Here is a 20,876-nt window from a genome sequence, read left to right as displayed (position 1 = left end):
TCCAAGAGAAACCACGGTTGAAAAGCTTGGATGAGTACAAGAAGGTGTTCCTAGACAGAGACAGAACACAAACAGAGAGATGGCAGCTGAGGGAGAGGACAAAAAAGCGAAATGAGCTAGGAAAGGAGACAAGGATGGAACCAGCAGAGGTCAGTCAGAGCAGAACAGAGCAGCAAGGGCAAGCACACACACAACTATTCTGAGAACCCCACAACCTATCACACCATCCCAACACACAATACAATCCATACCCACAGCTTCCACCCAACCCCCAACCATAGAATCCCACAGTATGCTACCAGGTCTCCCACCCCCACAGGCCCCCCAAACCACAGTGTTGGAAAGGAAACTGAAGGTATGGTACACAAACGCTGATGGAATAACAAACAAGTGGGAGGAGTGGCACGAAAGAGTCAAAGAGGCATCACCAGACATCATAGCGATCACAGAAACCAAGCTTACAGGTATGATAACAGATGCCATCTTTCCAGCGGGATACCAGATCCTGAGAAAAGACAGAAGGAACAGGGGGGGGTGGAGGAGTGGCATTGCTGATCAAACACCGATGGAATTTTGATGAGCTGGAGAGAGGAGACACCGGAGAAGAAAGTGATTACATAGTGGGAACGCTTCACTCTGGTGGTCCCAAGGTGATAATTGCAGTGATGTATAACCCACCACAGAACAGCAGGAGCAGGAGGCCAAGGCAAGAGTATGAGGAGAGCAATAGAGCGATGGTTGACACACTGGCTGCAGTGGCGAGAAGAGCTCATGCATGCAGGGCAAAGCTTCTAATCATGGGCGACTTTAACCACAAGGAGATCGAATGGGAGAACTTGGAGCCACATGGGGGCCAAGATACATGGAGGGCTAAAATGATGGAGGTGGTACTGGAAAACTTCATGTACCAACACGTAAGGCACACTACAAGAGAGAGAGGAGAGGATGAACCAGCAAGACTGGACTTAGTATTCACCTTGAGTAGTGCAGATATTGAGGACATCACATATGAAAGACCCCTTGGGGCCAGCGATCATGTGGTTTTGAGCTTCGAATACACAGTAGAGCTACAAGTGGAGGGGGAAGCAAGAAGGCCAGGGCAAATGAAACCAAACTACAGGAAAGGGGACTACACAGGAATGAGGAACTTCCTGAATGAGGTTCAGTGGGACAGAGAACTGGCAGGGAAGCCAGTTAATGAGATGATGGAATATGTAGCAACAATGTGCAAGGAGGCTGAGGAGAGGTTTGTACCCAAGGGTAACAGGAATAATGGAAAAGCCAAGGTGAGCCCATGGTTCACCCAAAGATTCAAGGAGGCAAAAACCAAGTGTGCTAGGGAATGGAAGAAATATAGAAGGCAAAGGACCCAGGAGAATAAGGAGAGCAGTCGTAGAGCCAGAAACGAATATGCACAGATAAGAAGGGAGGCCCAACGTCAATATGAAAACGACATAGCAGCAAAAGCCAAATCTGACCCGAAGCTGTTATACAGCCACATCAGGAAGAAAACAACCGTCAAGGACCAGGTCATCAGGCTAAGGAAGGAAGGAGGAGAGACAACAAGAAATGACCGTGAAGTATGTGAGGAACTCAACAAGAGATTCAAAGAAGTGTTCACAGAGGAGACAGAAGGGGCTCCAGAAAGACGGAGAGGTGGGGTACACCACCATGTGCTGGACACAGTACACACAACCGAGGAAGAAGTGAAGAGGCTTCTGAGTGAGCTAGATACCTCAAAGGCAATGGGGCCAGATAACATCTCTCCATGGGTCCTGAGAGAGGGAGCAGAGGCGCTATGTGTACCCCTAACAACAATATTCAATACATCTATCGAAACAGGGAGATTGCCTGAGGCATGGAAGACAGCAAATGTGGTCCCAATCTTTAAAAACGGAGACAGACATCAAGCACTAAACTACAGACCAGTGTCACTGACATGTATAGCATGCAAAATCATGGAAAACATTGTCAGGAGAAGAATGGTGGAACATCTAGAAAGGAATGATCTCATCACCAGCAGCCAACATGGTTTCAGAGACGGGAAATCCTGTGTCACAAACCTACTGGAGTTCTATGACATGGTGACAGCAGTAAGACAAGAGAGAGAGGGGTGGGTGGATTGCATTTTCTTGGACTGCAAGAAGGCGTTTGACACAGTACCACACAAGAGATTAGTGCAAAAACTGTAGGACCAAGCAGGGATAACAGGGAAGGCACTGCAATGGATCAGGGAATACTTGTCAGGAAGACAGCAGCGAGTAATGGTACGTGGCGAGGTGTCAGAGTGGGCACCTGTGACCAGCGGGGTCCCACAGGGGTCAGTCCTAGGACCAGTGCTGTTTCTGGTATTTGTGAACGACATGACGGAAGGAATAAACTCCGAGGTGTCCCTGTTTGCAGATGACGTGAAGTTGATGAGAAGAGTTCATTCGATCGAAGATCAGGCAGAAATACAAAGGGATCTGGACAGGCTGCAGACCTGGTCCAGCAACTGGCTCCTGGAGTTTAATCCCACCAAGTGCAAAGTCATGAGGATTGGGGAAGGGCAAAGAAGACCGCAGACGGAGTACAGTCTAGGGGGCCAGAGACTACAAACATCACTCAAGGATAAAGATCTTGGGGTGAGTATAACACCAGGTACATCTCCTGAAGCGCACATCAACCAAATAACTGCCGCAGCATATGGGCGCCTGGCGAACCTCAGAACAGCATTTCGACATCTTAATAAGGAATCATTCAGGACCCTGTACACCGTGTACGTTAGGCCCATATTGGAGTATGCGGCACCAGTTTGGAACCCACACCTAGCCAAGCACGTGAAGAAACTAGAGAAAGTGCAAAGGTTAGCAACAAGACTAGTCCCAGAGTTAAGAGGTATGTCCTACGAGGAGAGGTTAAGGGAAATCAATCTGACGACACTGGAGGACAGGAGAGATAGGGGGGACATGATAACGACTTACAAAATACTGAGAGGAATTGACAAGGTGGACAAAGACAGGGTGTTCCAGAGACTGGACACAGCAACACGGGGACACAGTTGGAAGCTGAAGACACAGATGAATCAAAGGGATGTTAGGAAGTATTTCTTCAGCCACAGAGTAGTCAGGAAGTGGAATAGTTTGGGAAGCGATGTAGTGGAGGCAGGATCCATACATAGCTTTAAGCAGAGGTACGATAAAGCTCATGGTTTCAGGGAGAGTGACCTAGTAGCGATCAGTGAAGAGGCGGGGCCAGGAGCTTGGACTCGACCCCTGCAACCTAAACTAGGTGAGTATAACTAGGTGAGTACACACACACACACATACACACACACAGTGTTTATTCTGTGTTCTGTGCCCCGTTCCTGCGAGAAAGAGACCGAGTTTTTTTTTTTTTCATTCCAGCATGGTCGAGGACGACCATGGGTAGGCGGTTTGTATTTTAAACTGACATTCATAATACATTTTTAAGTCTTACATGTAAAGTTCGTTACAACGTTCTTTGAGTTCAGAGAAGTTAAAAAAAATCCTAACATGTGCTCTGTCTTATAAAAAAGCCGTAGTATCCATTACCTAAGCTAAGAATTTCCTATCTGATCATTTTTTTTACAGTATCGTAGCAATTAATCCACCAGAACACTTATAACCTCCAAGTGGAGCACATGTTAACCACAAAAGAATAAATATACGGAACACTCAGAGGTGTCTGTGTTTCAGTGTATGTACACCCAGAGTTTACTCCCACACTTTAGGGACTAAAGTATTCTTACCTAATGGTGAAGAAGTGACATGCAGCTTTAATGACCATTGTTTAATCGATAGTCTTCAAACCCAATTATCAACCATTTGTAAATAATAAATCTATATAGCTTCTTGGCAGAGAGGAATTCTATATTTTAATGAATATATTAGTACTTTAAAAATTTAAAAGGAGTATTAGTGGTTTAGAATTTTTTTGTAAATAATTCTGCTAGAGGTATTAAGAACTTATCAAGATTGTAACTGATTGTGTGTGTGTGTGTGTGTGCGTGTATGCACTCACCTGTTTGTGGTTGCAGGGGTCGATTCATAGTTCCTGGCACCTCCTCTTCACCAATCGCTCCTAGGTTCTCTCTCTCCCTGCTCTATGAGCTTTATCATACGTCGTATGGTTCCTGCCTCCACTACGTTACTTGCCAGATTATTCCACTTAGTGACAACTCTATGACTATAGAAAAAATTCCTAACATCTCTTTGACTCATCTGAGTAATCAACTTCCAACTGTGACCCCTTGTTTCTGTGTTTCATCTTTGGAACATCCTGCCTCTCTCCACCTTGTCAATTCTTCGCAGTATTTTGTATGTCGATATCATGTCTCCGCTATCCCTCCTGTCCTCCACTGTCGTCAAGCTGATTACCCTTGTTTCTTGACGTGCTTGACCAGGTGTTAGTTCCATACTGGAGATGCATACTCCAGTATGGGCCTGACGTACACGGTGCTTAGAGTCTTGAATGATTCCTTACTGAGGAATCGGAACCCTACTCTCAGGTTTGCCAGGCGCCCATATGCTGCAGCAGTTATCTGGTTGATATGCACCTCAGGAGATGTGCTCAGTATTATACTCACCCCAAGATCCTTTTCCTTGAATGAAGTTTACAGTCTTTGGCCACCTAGCCTATACTCCGTCTGCGGTCTTCGTTGCCTTACCCCGATCTTCATGACTTTGCATTTGTCGGGGTTAAACTCGAGGAGCGCTTCTGAGTCTATCCCAACTGCCATGGCATTCACATATACCAAAAATAGCACTGGTTCTAGGACTGACTCCTGTGGAACCGCGCTTGTCACAGGCGCCCATTCTGATACCTCGTCACGTACCATGACTCGCTGTTGCCTCCCTGTCAGATATTCTCTGATGCATTGCAGTGCCCTTCCTCTTTTATGTGCCTGATCCTCTAGCTTTTGCACTAATCTCTTATGAGGAACTGTGTCGAAAGCCTTCTTGCAGTCCTAGAAAATGAAATCAACCCACCTCCCCTCTCTCTCTCGTGTCTTACTTCCGTTACCGTGTCATAAAACTCCAGTAGGATTGTGACACAGGATTTTCCTTCTCTGAATCCGTCCTGGTTGTCGTTTATAAGCATGTTTCGTTCTAGGTGCTCCACCACTCTCCTCCTGATAATTTTCTCTATGACTTGGCGTACTATACATGACGGTGACACTGGTCTGTAGTTTAGTGAATCGTGTCTGTCCCCTTTCATAAAAAATGGAGACTACACTTGCCGTCTTCCATACCTCAGGTAGTTGCCCAGTTTCAATGGATGTTTTGAAAATTGTTAGTGGCACACTCAGCATGTCTGCTCCTTCTTTAAGGACCCAAGGAGAGATAATGTCTGATCCCACTGCCTTTGAGGTATCTAGTTCACTTAGCAGCTTCTTCACCCCCCTTATCGGTTGTTAGCATTTCATCCAGCACTTGTTTGCATATCCCTTGTTGGTGTTCTCCCCCTCCACTGTAAATACTTCCTTAAATCTCATGTTGAGCACCTCACATACTTCTGTACTTTTTCCATTCTCTACACCTTTGGGTAAACCATGGGCTCGGTCTGGTCTTCACATTATTTTTGTTGCCCTTGGGAACAAATCTGTCCTCTGCCTCCTTGCATTTTGTTGTCACCTAGTCCATCATTTTGTTTACTGATCTTTTTACCAATCCCCTGTCCAACTGAACCTCCTGCAGGAAGTTCCTCATACCTGTGTAGTCCTCCTCCCTTTTGTCGTTTGGCTTTTCTCATCCTACTCCTGTTACCTTCTTCATTTGTAACTGTACTAAGTATTCAGATCTCAGAACCACGTGATCACTAGCTCCGAGGGATATTTCATACATGATGTCCTCGATGTCCAAGGTATTCAGGGTGAATAGGAGGTCCAGTCTTGCCGGTTCATCCTCGCCTCTCTCTTTGGTAGTGTCTGTAACATGTTGAAGCATGAGGTTTTCCAGTACCACATCCATCATCTTGGGCCTACATCTTTCGGGACCCCCGTGTGGCTCCAGGTTTTCCCAGTTAAGCTCCTTGTGATTGAAATCACCCAAAACTAGTAACTTTGCTCTTCTCATGTGAACTCTTCTCGCCACCTCAGCTAGTGTATCCACCATTGCTCTTTTGATCTCTTCATATTCTTCTCTTGGCCTCCTGCAGTTCTGTGGCAGGTTATACATCACTGCAATGACTTAATTATGTCCCCCCAGGCTGAATTGTACCTACTATGTAGTCCCTTTCGCCCATTTCGTCCATTCCTTCCATTTCTTTAAATCCCCATCCATTTTTAATGAGCCGTGAACTCCTCCTCCCCCTCTGCTCCCTCTGTCTTTCCTCAAGATCTGATATCCGGGTGAGAAGATTGTGTCTGCTATTATCCGGGTGAGTTTCGTTTCTGTGAGTGCTATGATGTCCGGGGACGTCTCCTTGATTGTTTCATGCCACTCCTCACATTTATTTGTTATTCCATCTGCATTCGTATACCAAACCATCAACTACTTTTCTGTAGAGTGGTTGGGGGAGCGGGAAATCTGGCAGGGAACTATAAAGGGCTGCTGTGGGGTGGAGTTTGTGATGAGGATGGGGACAGTGGCTACGGTGTGTGGATTTTGGGTTAGATTGTTTGGTTGCATTGGGGTTGTAGTGGTTGAGGGCGTGCCCTTGTGTGTGTGTACTCACCTAATTGTACTCACCTAATTGTGGTTGCAGGTGTCGAGACTCAGCTCCTGGCCCCGCCTCTTCACCGACCGCTACTAGGTCCTCTCTCCCCCTGTTCCATGAGCTTTATCATACCTCGTCTTAAAACTATGTATAGTTCCTGCCTCCACTACATCGCTTGCCAGACTATTCCACTTCCTAACTACTCTATGACTGAAGAAATACTTCCTAACATCCCTTTGACTCATCTGAGTCTTCAGCTTCCAATTGTGACCCCTTGTTTCTGTGTCCCATCTCTGGAACATCCTGTCTCTGTCCACCTTGTCTATTCCACGCAGTATTTTGTATGTCATTATCATGTCTCCCCTGACCCTCCTGTCCTCCAGTGTTGTCAGACCGATTTCCCTTAACCTTTCTTCATAGGACATTCCCCTTAGCTCTGGAACTAGCCTTGTTGCAAACCTTTGCACTTTCTTTAATTTCTTGACGTGTTTGACCAGGTGTGGGTTCCAAACTGGTGCTGCGTACTCCAGTATGGGCCTGACGTACACAGTGTATAAAGTCTTGAACGATTCCTTTCTGAGGTACCGGAACGCTATTCTCAGGTTTGCCAAGCGCCCATATCCCGCAGCAGTTATCTGGTTAATGTGTGCTTCTGGCGATGTACTCAGTATTATACTCACTCCTAGGTCTTTCTCCTTGAGTGAGGTTTGCAGCCTTTGGCCACCTAGCCTATACTCTGTCTGCAGTCTTCTTTGCCCTCCTCCGTTCTTCATGACTTTGCATTTGGTGGGGTTAAATTCTAGGAGCCAGTTTCTGGACCACCCATCCAGCCTGTCCAGGTCTCTTTGTAGACCTCTCTGGTCCGCATCTGATTTAATTCTCCTCATTAACTTCACGTCATCTGCAAACAGGGACACTTCTGAGTCTATCCCTTCCGTTATGTCGTTCACATATTCTAAGAATAGCACTGGTCCCAGGACTGACCCCTGTGGGACCCCGCTCGTCACTGGGGCCCACTGTGATACCTCATCACGGACCATGACTTGCTATTGCCTCCCTGTTAGGTATTTTCTGATCCATTGCAGTGCCCTTCCTGTTATACGTGCCTGTTCCTGTAGATTCTGTACTAATCTCTTGTGAGGAACTGTGTCGAAGACCTTCTTGCAGTCCAAGAAAATGTAGTCAACTCACCCCTCCCTCTCATTTCTTACTTCAGTTACCTTGTCATAAAACTCTAGTAGGTTTGTGACACAGGATTTGCCTTCCATGAATCCATGCTGGCTGTCGTTTATGATCTTGTTCTGCTCCAGGTGCTCCACCACTGCCCTCCTAATAATCTTTTCCAAGACTTTGCATACTATACATGTCAGTGTCACTGGTCTATAATTTAGTGTTTCATTTCTGTTTCCCTTCTTAAAGATGGGGACTACATTTGCCTTCTTCCATACTTCAGGTAGTTGCCCAGTTTCAAAGGAAGTGTTGAAGATTCTGGTTAGTGGCACACGTAGTGTCCCTGCTCCCTCTCTAAGGACCCTTGGAGAGATGTTGTCCGGTCCCACCTCCTTTGAGGTATCAAGGTTACTTAGGAGCTTCTCCACTTCCTCCTCAGTTGTGTGTAATTCATCCAACACTTGTTGGTGTATCCCTTGTTGCTGTATGCCACTGTTTTGTCTTCCCATATTCCCTTCAGCCTTCACTGTAAATACTTCCTGAAATCTCATGTTGAGCTCCTCACATACCTCCTGCTTGTTTCTTGTGAGCTCCCCACCTTTCCTTAGCCTGATTACCTGGTCCTTGACTGTTGTCTTCCTCCTGATGTGGCTATAGAGTAGTTTCGGGTCAGACTTGACTTTCGATGCTATGTCATTTTCATACTGCCACTGCGCCTCCCTCCTTATCTGTGCATACTCGTTTCTGGCTCGTCGACTAATCTCTTTATTCTCCTGAGTCCTTTGCCTTCTGTACTTTTTCCATTCTCTAGAGCACTTAGTTTTTTCCTCTGTGCACCTTCGGGTAAACCAAGAGCTCGTTCTGTCCTTCCCATTATTTCTGTTACCCTTGGGAACAAACCTTTCCTCTGCCTCCTTGCATTTTGTTGTTACAAAGTCCATCATTTCGTTTACTGATTTTCCTACCATCTCCTGTTCCCACTGAACCTCCTGCAGGAAGGTCCTCATTCCTGTGTAGTCCCCCCTTTTAGCTTTTCCCTTTCTATTCCTGTTACCCTCTCCACTTTTAGCTCCACGATGTATTCAAAGCTCATAACTACGTGGTCACTAGCTCCAAGGGGCCTTTCATATGTAATGTGCTCAATGTCTGAGCTACTCAGGGTGAACACGAGGTCCAGTCTTGCTGGTTCATCCTCCCCTCTCTCTCTGGTAGTATCCCTAGCATGTTGGTGCATGAGATTTGCCAGCACTACATCCATCACCTTGGCTCTCCATGTTTCGGGACCCCCATGTGGCTCCAAGTTTTCCCAATCATTCTCTCTGTGATTGAAGTCGCCCATGACCAGTAACTTCGCTCTACTTGAGTGAGCCCTTTTTGCCACCTCAGCTAGAGTGTCCACCATTGCTCTGTTGCACTCATCACATTCCTCTCTCGGCCTCCTGCAGTTCTGTGGTGGGTTATACATAACTGCAATGACTTCCTTGTGTTCCCCTGACTGAACTGTACCTACTATGTAATCCCTTTCTCCAATCTCGTTCATACCTTCCATTTCTTGATAACCCCACCGGTTTTTTATTAGTAATGCAACCCCTCCTTCCCCTCTGCTCCTTCTATCCTTCCTCAGGATCTGATATCCAGGTGGGAAGATTGCATCTGTTATTATCCCAGTGAGTTTCGTTTCTGTAACCGCTACGATGTCTGGGGACAACTTCTTGATTCTTTCGTGCCACTCCTCACATTTATTCGTTATTCCGTCTGCGTTCGTGTACCAAACCTTCAACTTCTTTTCAATAACTGTGGTCTGGGGAGAGAGGTGGGTTAGGGGGAGCAGGGGCCTATAGGGGGTTGGTGTGGGGGTGATGTCTGTGGTGTGGGGTGTGGGGGCAGAGGGCCTATGGGGGGTTTCAGTGGGGGTGGGGGTGGCGGTGAGGGGGATGGGGGAAGGGGGCTTATGGTTACAATGGGGGAAGGGGTTGTGGTGAGGGGGATGGGGATAGAGGGTACAGTGTGTGAGTTGCTGTGGGTTTCTGTGGGGGTGGGGTTTGAGGTGAGGGGGATGTATGGGTTACTGTGGGGGTGGGGTTTATGCAGAGGGGGATGTGTGGGTTACTGTGCTCTTCTGTGGGGGTGGGGTTTGTGCTTAGGGGGTTGGGGTCAGAGGGTACAGTGAGTGGGTTTTGGGTTAGGTCGTTTGATTGCTTTGGGACTGCCATGGTTGTGTTCCTTCTGTGGGTGGTACTGGAGCGGGTTATGTTTGTTCTTCCACGTGGGCCTAATTTCTCCTGCTCTCCACCTTCCTTGCCTCCCATTCCTCCTTGCGACGTTGCACCCTCTCTTTCAGTGTCATCCTTTCTTCTTGTGTGTGTGTGTGTGTGTGTGTGTGTGTGTGTGTGTGTGTGTGTGTGTGTGTGTGTGTGTGTGTGTGTGTGTGTGTGTGTGTGTGTGCGTGTGTGTGGAGGGATAACTCACCTGTCTCTTCAGTTCACTCTCGAGCGCCCTGGTGGAGCCCCATTCAGCCACCTGACGCAGACCGTCTGAGGCGAAGCCGCCGTACTCCCACACACGGTAGTCGGCTGAGTGTGACGCCCCGATAATGTCGGAGAAGTGCGTCAGCCACTCGTTGGTCGGAAAGTCCTTGGGGTGAGTGTGTCGGGACCACAGTCCCTCGAAGGTCACCTGGAAAGTAAGGCCAAGAGTTAGACGGCGGTCATCGAGAGAGGGAGGAATGTGGGATGATGGGAGGGAGAGAGAGAGATAGATAGAGAGATAGAGAGATAGATAGATAGAGATAGATAGATAGATAGAGAGACAGAGACAGAGAGACAGAGACAGAGAGACAGAGACAGAGAGACAGAGAGACAGAGACAGAGAGACAGAGACAGAGAGACAGAGAGACAAAGACAGAGAGACTGAGACAAAGAGACAGAGACAGAGAGACAGATACAGAGAAACAGAGACAGAGAGACAGAGACAGAGAGACAGAGACAGAGACAGAGAGGCAGACAGAGACAGGAAAAAGAAAGAACAAAGGAGTACCTCGGAGAAAAAAATAACTGCTAGATAGGACAACAGGAAAAAATGAGCTTAAGAATAAGGAAATAATTACTTGATGAAAGAAACCTAAGAAAAAAAAATAAAACACTAATGATTTTACATATAAAAAAGTGTAATACAATTAGAGTGAAGTGAAGAGGAATAATAGAAGCGAGAGGAAAAATGTGATGAAGGAGGAAGAGGAGGAGAAAAATGCGACATGCAATTAGTGCTAAAATTAGAAGCCAAAGCAGGATGATTACGAGAGAGAGAGAGAGAGAGAGAGAGAGAGAGAGAGAGAGAGAGAGAGAGAGAGAGAGAGAGAGAGAGAGAGAGAAAGAGAGAGAGAAACAGAGAGAGAGAGAAGAGAGACAGGCAAGGGCAAGGAGGAGGTGTTGCTGTGTGCTTCTCTAAAAGTGTTCATGCCCAGCACATTGATGTTGCCACTCCTACACATCTTGAAATGATGTTCTTCAAGCTCTGCATAAACACTAGTACCTCTGTACTAGCATGTGCAATGTACAGACCTCAGTGGCAACATGCAGACCCCATCAACTTCCTAATGGAAAATATTGACTCCCTTCTGCTACAACACAACTGTCAACATATCATAATTGTTGGTGACCTCAACCAACACCTCATACAGAGGGACTTTGATGACCTTCTTGCAGTATTTGACATGAGAAACTTTGTTGATTTCCCTACTCACATCTCTGGCTCCTCCCTTGTCCCAGTAGTGAGTGATCTGGCAGAAGGTATAGTCACTTGTCAACCCCTCGGCTATGTTGGATCGTCTGACCACAAGGCTGTTTTTACGACACTTAAGATCCCAACAGAACGAGGTGAGGAGTCCACACGCACAACCTGGCTATGGGAAAGAGGTAATTGGCCAGCCCTTTGCTCTGAGCTTGCCACCACCGATTGTAATGCTCTTCTCCAAGGGGATGTTAACAACCAAGTGAAAGCTTTCACTGGACACATCCTTAATCTACAACAAGAACACATTCCTCACCGGCAATATGTGACGAAGCCTACAGATCAGCCTTGGTTTGGCTTTCGTTGTAGAGAGGCTGCTGCTGCTAAGTACAAAGCATGGCGAAGGTATAAGAGACATCCTACCACCTATAACAGGATGTTACAAAAAACGCGATTTCTAAAAGCTTAGAGATCTCCAGTGAATATTAGAAAGGGCTGCCCTTCTAGCATCCAGCCTGTTACTGGGTTTTCGTAACAATTAGTCAGTATCCTTGTCCAATTATCCATTAGAATTCATTAAGAATCAATAGTGCTTCAGGATTACAACTGGTAGGCTACTAACTAGAGAAATTAAAATTTAATAAATTTATTAAGTTGTCTAGGTGTACATCAAATTAAATTAAATTAATATCAACAAAATAAGAATAATAATTTCTCTCGTGTACAGTATTATTGTACTGAAAACACGTCTGGTACATTAACATTTAATAATATATTACAAATATGTACAAGTAAGTTTGTGTGTATGTGTGTAAGTGCTCTAAGTAGTTCGCTATGTCTCACGACTCGACTAGACTTAAACAAGTGACTGACAAAGTCCTCAAATAAACTAACTTCTTGACCAACTGGCAATCAGAACAGTCTGCTTGAACAATAAAAAGAATGCTAAGCCCAATAGCAATATAACAAGCAGCTGTGACACAGAATCAGGAACAAGGAGATAATATAACGACACTAAGTAGGGACCATCAGCAGATCCTCCACAAAAGTCACAAAACTCCCATACTACTGAATCTAAGTTCAGCATAAGAAAATTCTCGACTGTGACAGTACACAGATACCAGTACAAATTAGGTCAGAAGCTACAGCTCAGGACCTGAGTTGTTAAGAGTGTCTATGCGACACACAACCTCAGTACAACGTCGAAAATCACTAAGTCTATACAATGTTCTGTGAACAGAACCTACAACAATAATCAGACAGAGACGATCTTCCAACAAGGGCCAATAAGGGAGAGTTAGGCAATTGTCAGGAGTACGTCCAACCACCAAGCAAATCTAGACCAGACTGAATACTTCAGGCGAGGTGTGAACACCCCCCCCCCTTCGATCACGTGATAGCTCCTTGGACAGTTGCTGCCCAGCAACAACGAGAAGCCGGCAGAGTAACGAGCCACAAGCGATAATTACAGTAGTTAGACTATCAAGACTTGAACTATATAGGAGCACATAATATTATATGAATGTTACATCCTACCTAACAAAAGTAACTAAGTCAGATAATAATATAAAGGAATATATTTACGATTTAGCCATTATCGCAAATATAAGCAATATAAAATTATATGAAAAGGTAATATACATTATATGCATATACATAATATGCATCATATACATTGTAACCCATTCATATACATTGCAACCCCCCCCCAACACGACAAACGGTCGCACTAGGAGTTGCATTATTGTCTTTCACATTTTTACTGATTACTCATGTCACATTAATAACACAATTTAATAAAAAAAAATAAGAGTCAATCTTGTGCCAAGCACTTCTATAATTTCACAGTGTCTATATCACTAAGTTATGCCCCTAGTACTAGGGCAGTACACAGTATCGTATCTCTGCATACTCGTGATTATGTACATCAGTGTAGAGACAGGATAGCGTAGACAAACATGATACATTGAGGCTCGATCATAGTAGAGGAGACTGCATATGAAAAATAGTCTTGTGCTATAGACAGGAGACGACATTTCACTCTTAAGTAGTGGTAGTGGAATGCTATGCAGTATGGACATCTGAGTATGAAACAGCTTAAGGTGTGTTGTGAGGGGGGGATGGGTCTGCGGAAGGACTTTTCCGCCATGCAGTAACATCGCCCACACAACACTACAAACTCATCACTCAGCTTCTGTCTCTTTACACATATGTCCCCACTACTGTGAATATATAAATAACATAATTAGACATGAGTATACATAATTAACATGGGCTGGAGAGATTACGTTACTTTACTGAATTTGACATAGCAAGTAACAAAAGGTATTTGGGCATAAAATTACGTTAATTTAATGTAACTGGTAATTATTAAGGACGTGACAAAGCGTCAGCAAATACATTACAATGACCACTTATATGTTTTATACTAATAGAATAAGGCTGGATTCTGAGTGCCTACCTCATGATCCTAGCATTTTTACTCTTCATAGTGTTTATGTAGGTGAGTGGATTGTGGTCTGAAAAAAACGTTAATTTTAAATGGGGAAGTGCCCAAATACATGTCAAAATGTTCCAAGGACACCACAAGAGCTAGAGCCTCTTTCTCAATAGTGGTATAATTTTTCTGGTGTCGTTTGAGCTTAGATGAATAGTAGCATATAGGATGGAGAATGTCAGTGGATGTTGACTGTTGGAAAAGCACAGCACCCACTGCATAAACACTCGCATCTACATGTAAAAAGAAGGGAAGATTGAAATTAGGACTCCTCAACACAGGAGCAGAGGAAAGCAAATGCTTCAATCTTTTTAACAAGTCTGAACAATCTATAGTCCAGATGAACTGAACTTTGCTACTACTGAACACAGTGAGAGGTGTAGGTGGAGGTGTGTGTGCTGGCTTGCCTGTCACTTGACACACGTGGCAACGTCGCACATGATCAGCTAATGTTTCCTTCATTTTAGGCAAAGTAAAATGTTTTGCCAGTTTACCGAGTGTCTTCTTGACACCCAAATGTCCTCCTATGGGACTATTGTGAGCAAAATCAATGGCTTGTTCATGAAATGTAACTGGTAACACTACGAGATGCTTGACTGTGGTGGAAACACTATCAGCTGACAACTTACATGTATTTTTCTCCATCAGTACACCGTTACTATAATAGTAACAATTATCGAGATCCTTTGCTTCACTCTCAGTAACTGCTATATCTCTCAGTCTTTCCAGTGGCTGATCAACAAACTGATCCTTGATTAAATCATCATGAGTTAGAAATTTAACGTCAGTTGTTTCCTGACTAGGTTGATGACCAGGGGGAGTCAGTGTTAATGATCCTGGGCGCAGAGCGTCACTGAACAACATATTCAAGCCCAAATCATTGTCATCCACTAACTCAACAGGAGACCAGTATGGTTGTTGTATCTTTGACATAGCTCTAGTAATTTCGCTGAGAGGAAATAAAATAGGCTTCTCTCTACAAGCTTCAATGGCATAATTATCATCAGTGTTATTATCAATCACAAGTGGTTCTTGACTTGTACCAGCATGAAGGATATCATTCCCTATCAACAAGTCCACTGACCTGATGGGAAATACACCACTGGATATACCCACTGCAATATAACCAGTATAATAGCTTGTTTCAATGTAAACTTTGTGCAGAGGTACTTTTTTATAACAGCCCCTCCATAGGCTTCTAATAATGCATCTATCTTGCAATAGGTATCATCAGTTATGGGCAGTACATCTTCTCTTAATAACGTGAGATAACTGCCAGTGTCTGAAAGTAATTATCCCAGTTAGATGTGATTCGTCAAATCCTACTTTACCTCTCGATAAGTAAGGACTCATCGATGAACGAATCTTTTCGTCAGATACACTTTCTGACGCTAGTCATCTATCCTGAGTAATATTATCTAAAACAGTAGGATCAAAGGTATTACTAGGATTTTGGTGCCTTTGTTGCATGGGAGAGGATACGACTTGTGTGGGGGCACCAGCCACACGACTGTTTCTCGTATCTCTTTCTAACTTATAGCAATACTCTCTAGCATGTCCTTTTCTGTTACAATAGGTCCATTTAACTTTCTTCTTCTCGATATCAGATTTCTGTCCAGCCACACAGACAGATTCAGGATTATGTGTTTTCCTGGTAAAGGTGAGAGAAGTTACAGTAGCAGATACATCAGGCCGGCAATGAGCAGCTGATTTAGGTTGCCAACTTCTAGGATAATTTTTTCTTACCTTGTTTCTTTGTGTTTTAGTATGTACAAGTTTGTGAGAAATCTCATAATTGTCTGCTAATGCTGCAGTTTCCAGAATATCCGAGGTAGTATGATCGATCAGATATTCTTGTATGTCCACAGACATACAGTTGTTAAACTCTTCGTGAAGTAACAACTGAACAAGGCTGTCATAGTTATTGCACTTGGCAGACCTACACCATCTCTCAAATGCAACTTTTTTTCATGAGCAAACTCTACACAAGTTTGATCTTATCGTCGTTGTAACGTACGAAATGCACGTTGATAACTTACAGGTAACAAGTTATATGTCTCTAGAATAGTTTGCTTGACAGCATCATAATTAATGTACTTTGCAAATGGTAAAGCAGCAGTACAAGTTTGAGCTCTTCCTGTCAAAGCTGTGTGCAACAAGGTAGCCCAGTGCTTATGTGGCCAGGTCATAGCATGTGCCTGGTACAGTAGTATTGTGCTGAAAACACATATCACATTCATAAGTCTTAAGTACCGTCTGGTACAGTAGCATTTAATAATATATTACAAATATGTACAAGTAAGTTTGTGTGTATGTGTGTAAGTGCTCTAAGTAGTTCGCTATGTCTCACGACTCGACTAGACTTAAACAAGTGACTGACAAAGTCCTCAAATAAACTAACTTCTTGACCAACTGGCAATCAGAACAGTCTGCTTGAACAATAAAAAGAATGCTAAGCCCAATAGCAATATAACAAGCAACTGCGACACAGAATCAGGAACAAGGAGATAATATAACTACACTAAGTAGGGACCATCAGCAGATCCTCCACAAAAGTCACAAAACTCCCATACTACTGAATCTAAGTTCAGCATAAGAAAATACCCGACTGTGAAAGTACACAGATACCAGTACAAATTAGGTCAGAAGCTACAACTCAGGACCTGAGTTGTTCAGAGTGTCTATGCGACACACAACCTCAGTACAACGTCGAAAATCACTAAGTTTATACCAAGTGAGTCTAGACCAGCCTGAATACTTCAGGTGAGGTGTGAACACCCCCCCCCTCGAACACGTGATAGCTCCATGGACAGTTGCTGCCCAGCAACAACGAGAAGCCGGCAGAGTAACGAGCCACAAGCGATAATTACAGTAGTTAGACAATCAAGACTTGAACTATATAGAAGCACATAATATTATATGAATGTTACATCCTACCTAACAAAAGTAACTAAGTCAAATAATAATATAATGCAATATATTTACGATTTAGCGATTATCGCGAATATAAGCAATATAAAATTATATGAAAAGGTAATATACATTATATACATATACATAATATACATTATATACATATACATAATATACATTATATACATATACATAATATACATTATATACATATACATAATATACATTATATACATATACATAATATACATTATATACATATACATAATATACATCATATACATTGTAACCCATTCAGGGGTTGCAACACAGGAACTTGCACAGGCAAGCCTGTAGGCATATGGGTGAAGTTCAAAAGTGGGCCATTGCTAAATGGGAGGTGGACACAAAAAGAAAGCTAGCATCAGGTAGGGTAGGCTCCAAAACCTGGTGGTCCCTGGTCAAGGACAGACAAGGTTATCTGCCTGATGAACTCATTCCACCTCTAAATCGACAGGATGGGACCACCTCTACTAGTAGTCAAGAGAAAGCAGACCTCTTTGCTGAACACTTTGTTACCAAAATGCAAGTTCCTGATCCAGCAAGGGACCCTCCTTGGCTAACTGCAAGAACTGTGTCAAAGCTGTCAGTGGTGACAATAAGGCAGGAGCAGGTGCATTTCCTTCTTAAATCGCTTGACCAATAAAAGGCTGTGGGCCCAGACAAGCTGAGCCCAAGATTGCTGAGAAGATGTGCAGACCAGCTAGCAGCACATCTAACTCGCATCTTTCAGCACTGCCTAGTACAGTGTAAATGGCCCTCTCTGTGGGAAGAGGCAAATGTAGTCCCTGTTCACAAAAAGAAGAGCAGAGCAGAAATCAGCAACTACAGACCAGTGTCACTCCTGTCAATCACTGGTAAGATCCTTGAGACAATAATCTGAAGACAAATGACAGAGTTTTTTGACTACCACTCACTACTTTGTGATCGTCAATATGTCTTCAGGAAAGGTTACTCTGCTGCTGATCTGTTATTAAACCTCTCCACTAAGTGGCACCAGTCACTGGATGAATCCAAAGTCAGCTGTGTGGTAGCACTGGGCATTGCTGGTGCTTTCGACCGGGTGTAGCACCAGAGCCTCTTAGCAAAACTTCAAGCACTGGGAATTGCAGGCTCTACGCTATGTCTCCTCAGTGATTACCTTCATGGTAGATCTCTAAGTGTAGTTCTCAATGGAACGGAATCAGCAAGACATCCTATTGGGGCAAGTGTTCCACAAGGAAGCGTGCTGGGACCATTGTTATGGAATGTCTACTTCAATGACCTTCTTCATCTCATCCCAGAATCACATGCATATGCAGATGACTGTACACTGACATTCACTTATCCGAGAGAAGAAATGCCAGCTGCTCTAAGCTACATCAATCACCAGCTAAGAGCTATATCAGCTTGGGGAAACAGATGGCAAGTGCCCTCCAGCCGGAGGGCCCAAGAAAGAAGACAGAAGAAAGAAGAAGATGAACGACACCCCCAACTGGGGGCCACAGCCGGGTCACCATATGGAGAAGACCCGGGCATGAGGTACCGGCAAACCTCTAATGAATGAATAATGAAGATGGCAAGTAACATTTGCACCTGAGAAAACGCAAATGATGATCGTCTCTAGGCACCATGATGGTAATGCTGGTGCAGTAGTAAGGATGAATGGGAGGGTGCTGGCACCTGGAGAAGAAGTTGATATCCTTGGAATGAAATTTGACTCCAAACTAACCATGAAGAACCATGTTGTAAATCTAGCAAACAAGGCAGCCAGGAGGCTTACAGCACTTCCCCGTATCTCGCATCTGCTTGACAGGAGGGGTTGGAAGATTCTGTACAAGGCACAAGTACGCTCACACCTTGAGTATGCTCCACTTTCTTGGTTTGCCTGCCCCCCCCCTCTCATCTGCGACTGCTTGACGGAGTGGAGAACAGAGCAAGACGTCTCATCTCTCGCCAGGACCCATTCTGGATAGATCTGTCATTTCAGCAAAGCCTTCAACACAGGAAGGATGTGGGTGGCCTTACTGTTATGTATAAGGCCAATATTGTCAAAGTACCACACTTGGATCCACTTCGAGGACAGCGTGAAACAAGCTTTTATGACACAAGACGGGCAGAAAGCAGCAACTTCACTCTGGCTGTACCGTTCTCCAGAATATCACTCCATCTGAGATCATATATACCCAGGATGACTCGAGTATGGAACACATTCGTACAGCATAATGATGTCAACGAGATAACGTCAGTTGATCAAATGAAAGTGCTGGCCCACAGATGGCTCCAACTTCATCCTGTTCCCTACTTGTATATCTCATAACAATAAAAATGCTTTCAAATGAGCTGATGTACGTAACAGCTCTTAGCTTGTCAATAAAGTTTTGAATCCTTAACCTGTAAGTAGCTTGTGAATAAAACTAGGGATCCTTAACCTAGTCAAACCCTGTGTAAAGAAAAAAAAAAAAAAAAAAAAAAAAAAAAAAAAAAAAAAAAAAAAAAAAAAAAAAAAAAAAAAAAAAAAAAAAAGAGAGAGAGAGAGAGAGAGAGAGAGAGAGAGAGAGAGAGAGAGAGAGAGAGATTGTGAAGGAAGAGGAAGAACAGTATTGATAAATAAAGAAACGCTTAAATATGTTCACTAATTTAAGTAAACAAAAATTAAAAAGAGTGAACAATACACGAGTGAACAGTAAACGAGTGAACAAGTACATAGATGACTGAGCAATTACATACATGTTCTGAACACATACATAGGTGCTTCAACATGTGCGGAGATTATTGAACAAGTAAGTAGAGGATTGAACAACTCTGCAGATTACAAAACAATTACATCGATGATTAAACAAGTAGACAGATTAGTGAACAAATATATAGATGATTCAATAAGTACATAGATGACTGGCAAAGTACATAGATGAGTGAACATGTATATAGATGAATGAACAAGTACGTAGATGAATGAACATGTACATAGATGAATGAACAAGTATATAGATGAGTGAACAAGCATATAGATGAATGAACAAGTATATAAATGACTGAACAACTATATAGATGAATGAACAAGTATATAGATGAGTGAACAAGTACACAGCAATGAGAAGAACAACACTGACAAGAGAACAAGGTTACAGACAGGTTAACAAGAACATGGGTGAGCGAATAACAAGAACATAGACGAGTGAACAAGAACATAAACGAATGAACAAGACCATAAACGAATGAACAAGAACAAAGACGAGTGAATAAGAACACAGACGAGTGAACAAACACATAGAGGAATGAACAAAAACATAAACGAGTGAACAAAAACATAAACGAATGAACAATAACATAGACGAGTGAACAATAACACACACGAGTGAACAAGAGCATAGACGAATGAACAAAAACATAAGCGAGTGAACAAGAATAAAGACAGGTGAACAACAACTGATACTACCTGCAATCATACGAGATACATATGGTATTGCTGACAAGGAGATATATGGAGTAGCGCTGAATGGCACGACGAGGATCTTTGTCAAGTTTAATTTGGCAAGTGTGTATGAGGCGGTGGTAGACAAGTACCAGGAGGTTACTTTGACAGTTAACTCCGCTGTGACCGTGCGACTTCACGACGTTTCTCGCCATTACACATGGGTTAAGATTAGAAATGTGCCATTCGAGGCGGATGATTCTGACATCCGTCTTGCGATGGGCAAATATGGTACAGTACATATGGCCACTGTTGGGAAGTGGGCCACTGGGCCATACGCAGGGAAACTCGAAGGAACGTATTCTGTGAAGATGACGTTACGTTACCCTATTCCGTCGTACGTAGTGCTGCCAGAATTTCGTACCCAGGTGTTTGTGACATACGCTGGGCAACGCCGGACCTGTCGGTTATGTG

At 43.8% G+C, this 20,876-nt stretch overlaps 1 protein-coding gene across 2 annotated transcripts in view; it reads right to left on the bottom strand.

Moving 5' to 3' along the window:
* The window catches only part of LOC128705555 (spondin-1-like), a 277,648-nt gene that overhangs the window by 138,184 nt on the left and 118,588 nt on the right, over window positions 1-20,876 (bottom strand). For both annotated transcript variants that reach the window (XM_070090127.1, XM_070090121.1), the window contains exon 2: window positions 10,300-10,506. In XM_070090127.1, the coding sequence (XP_069946228.1) occupies window positions 10,300-10,506 (207 nt within the window). The remainder of the gene's footprint in view (window positions 1-10,299; window positions 10,507-20,876) is intronic.

This window comes from Cherax quadricarinatus, chromosome 3 (assembly GCF_038502225.1).
Source record: "Cherax quadricarinatus isolate ZL_2023a chromosome 3, ASM3850222v1, whole genome shotgun sequence".
NCBI classification, from domain to species: domain Eukaryota; kingdom Metazoa; phylum Arthropoda; class Malacostraca; order Decapoda; family Parastacidae; genus Cherax; species Cherax quadricarinatus.
This window is presented reverse-complemented; position numbering and strand designations above follow the sequence as displayed.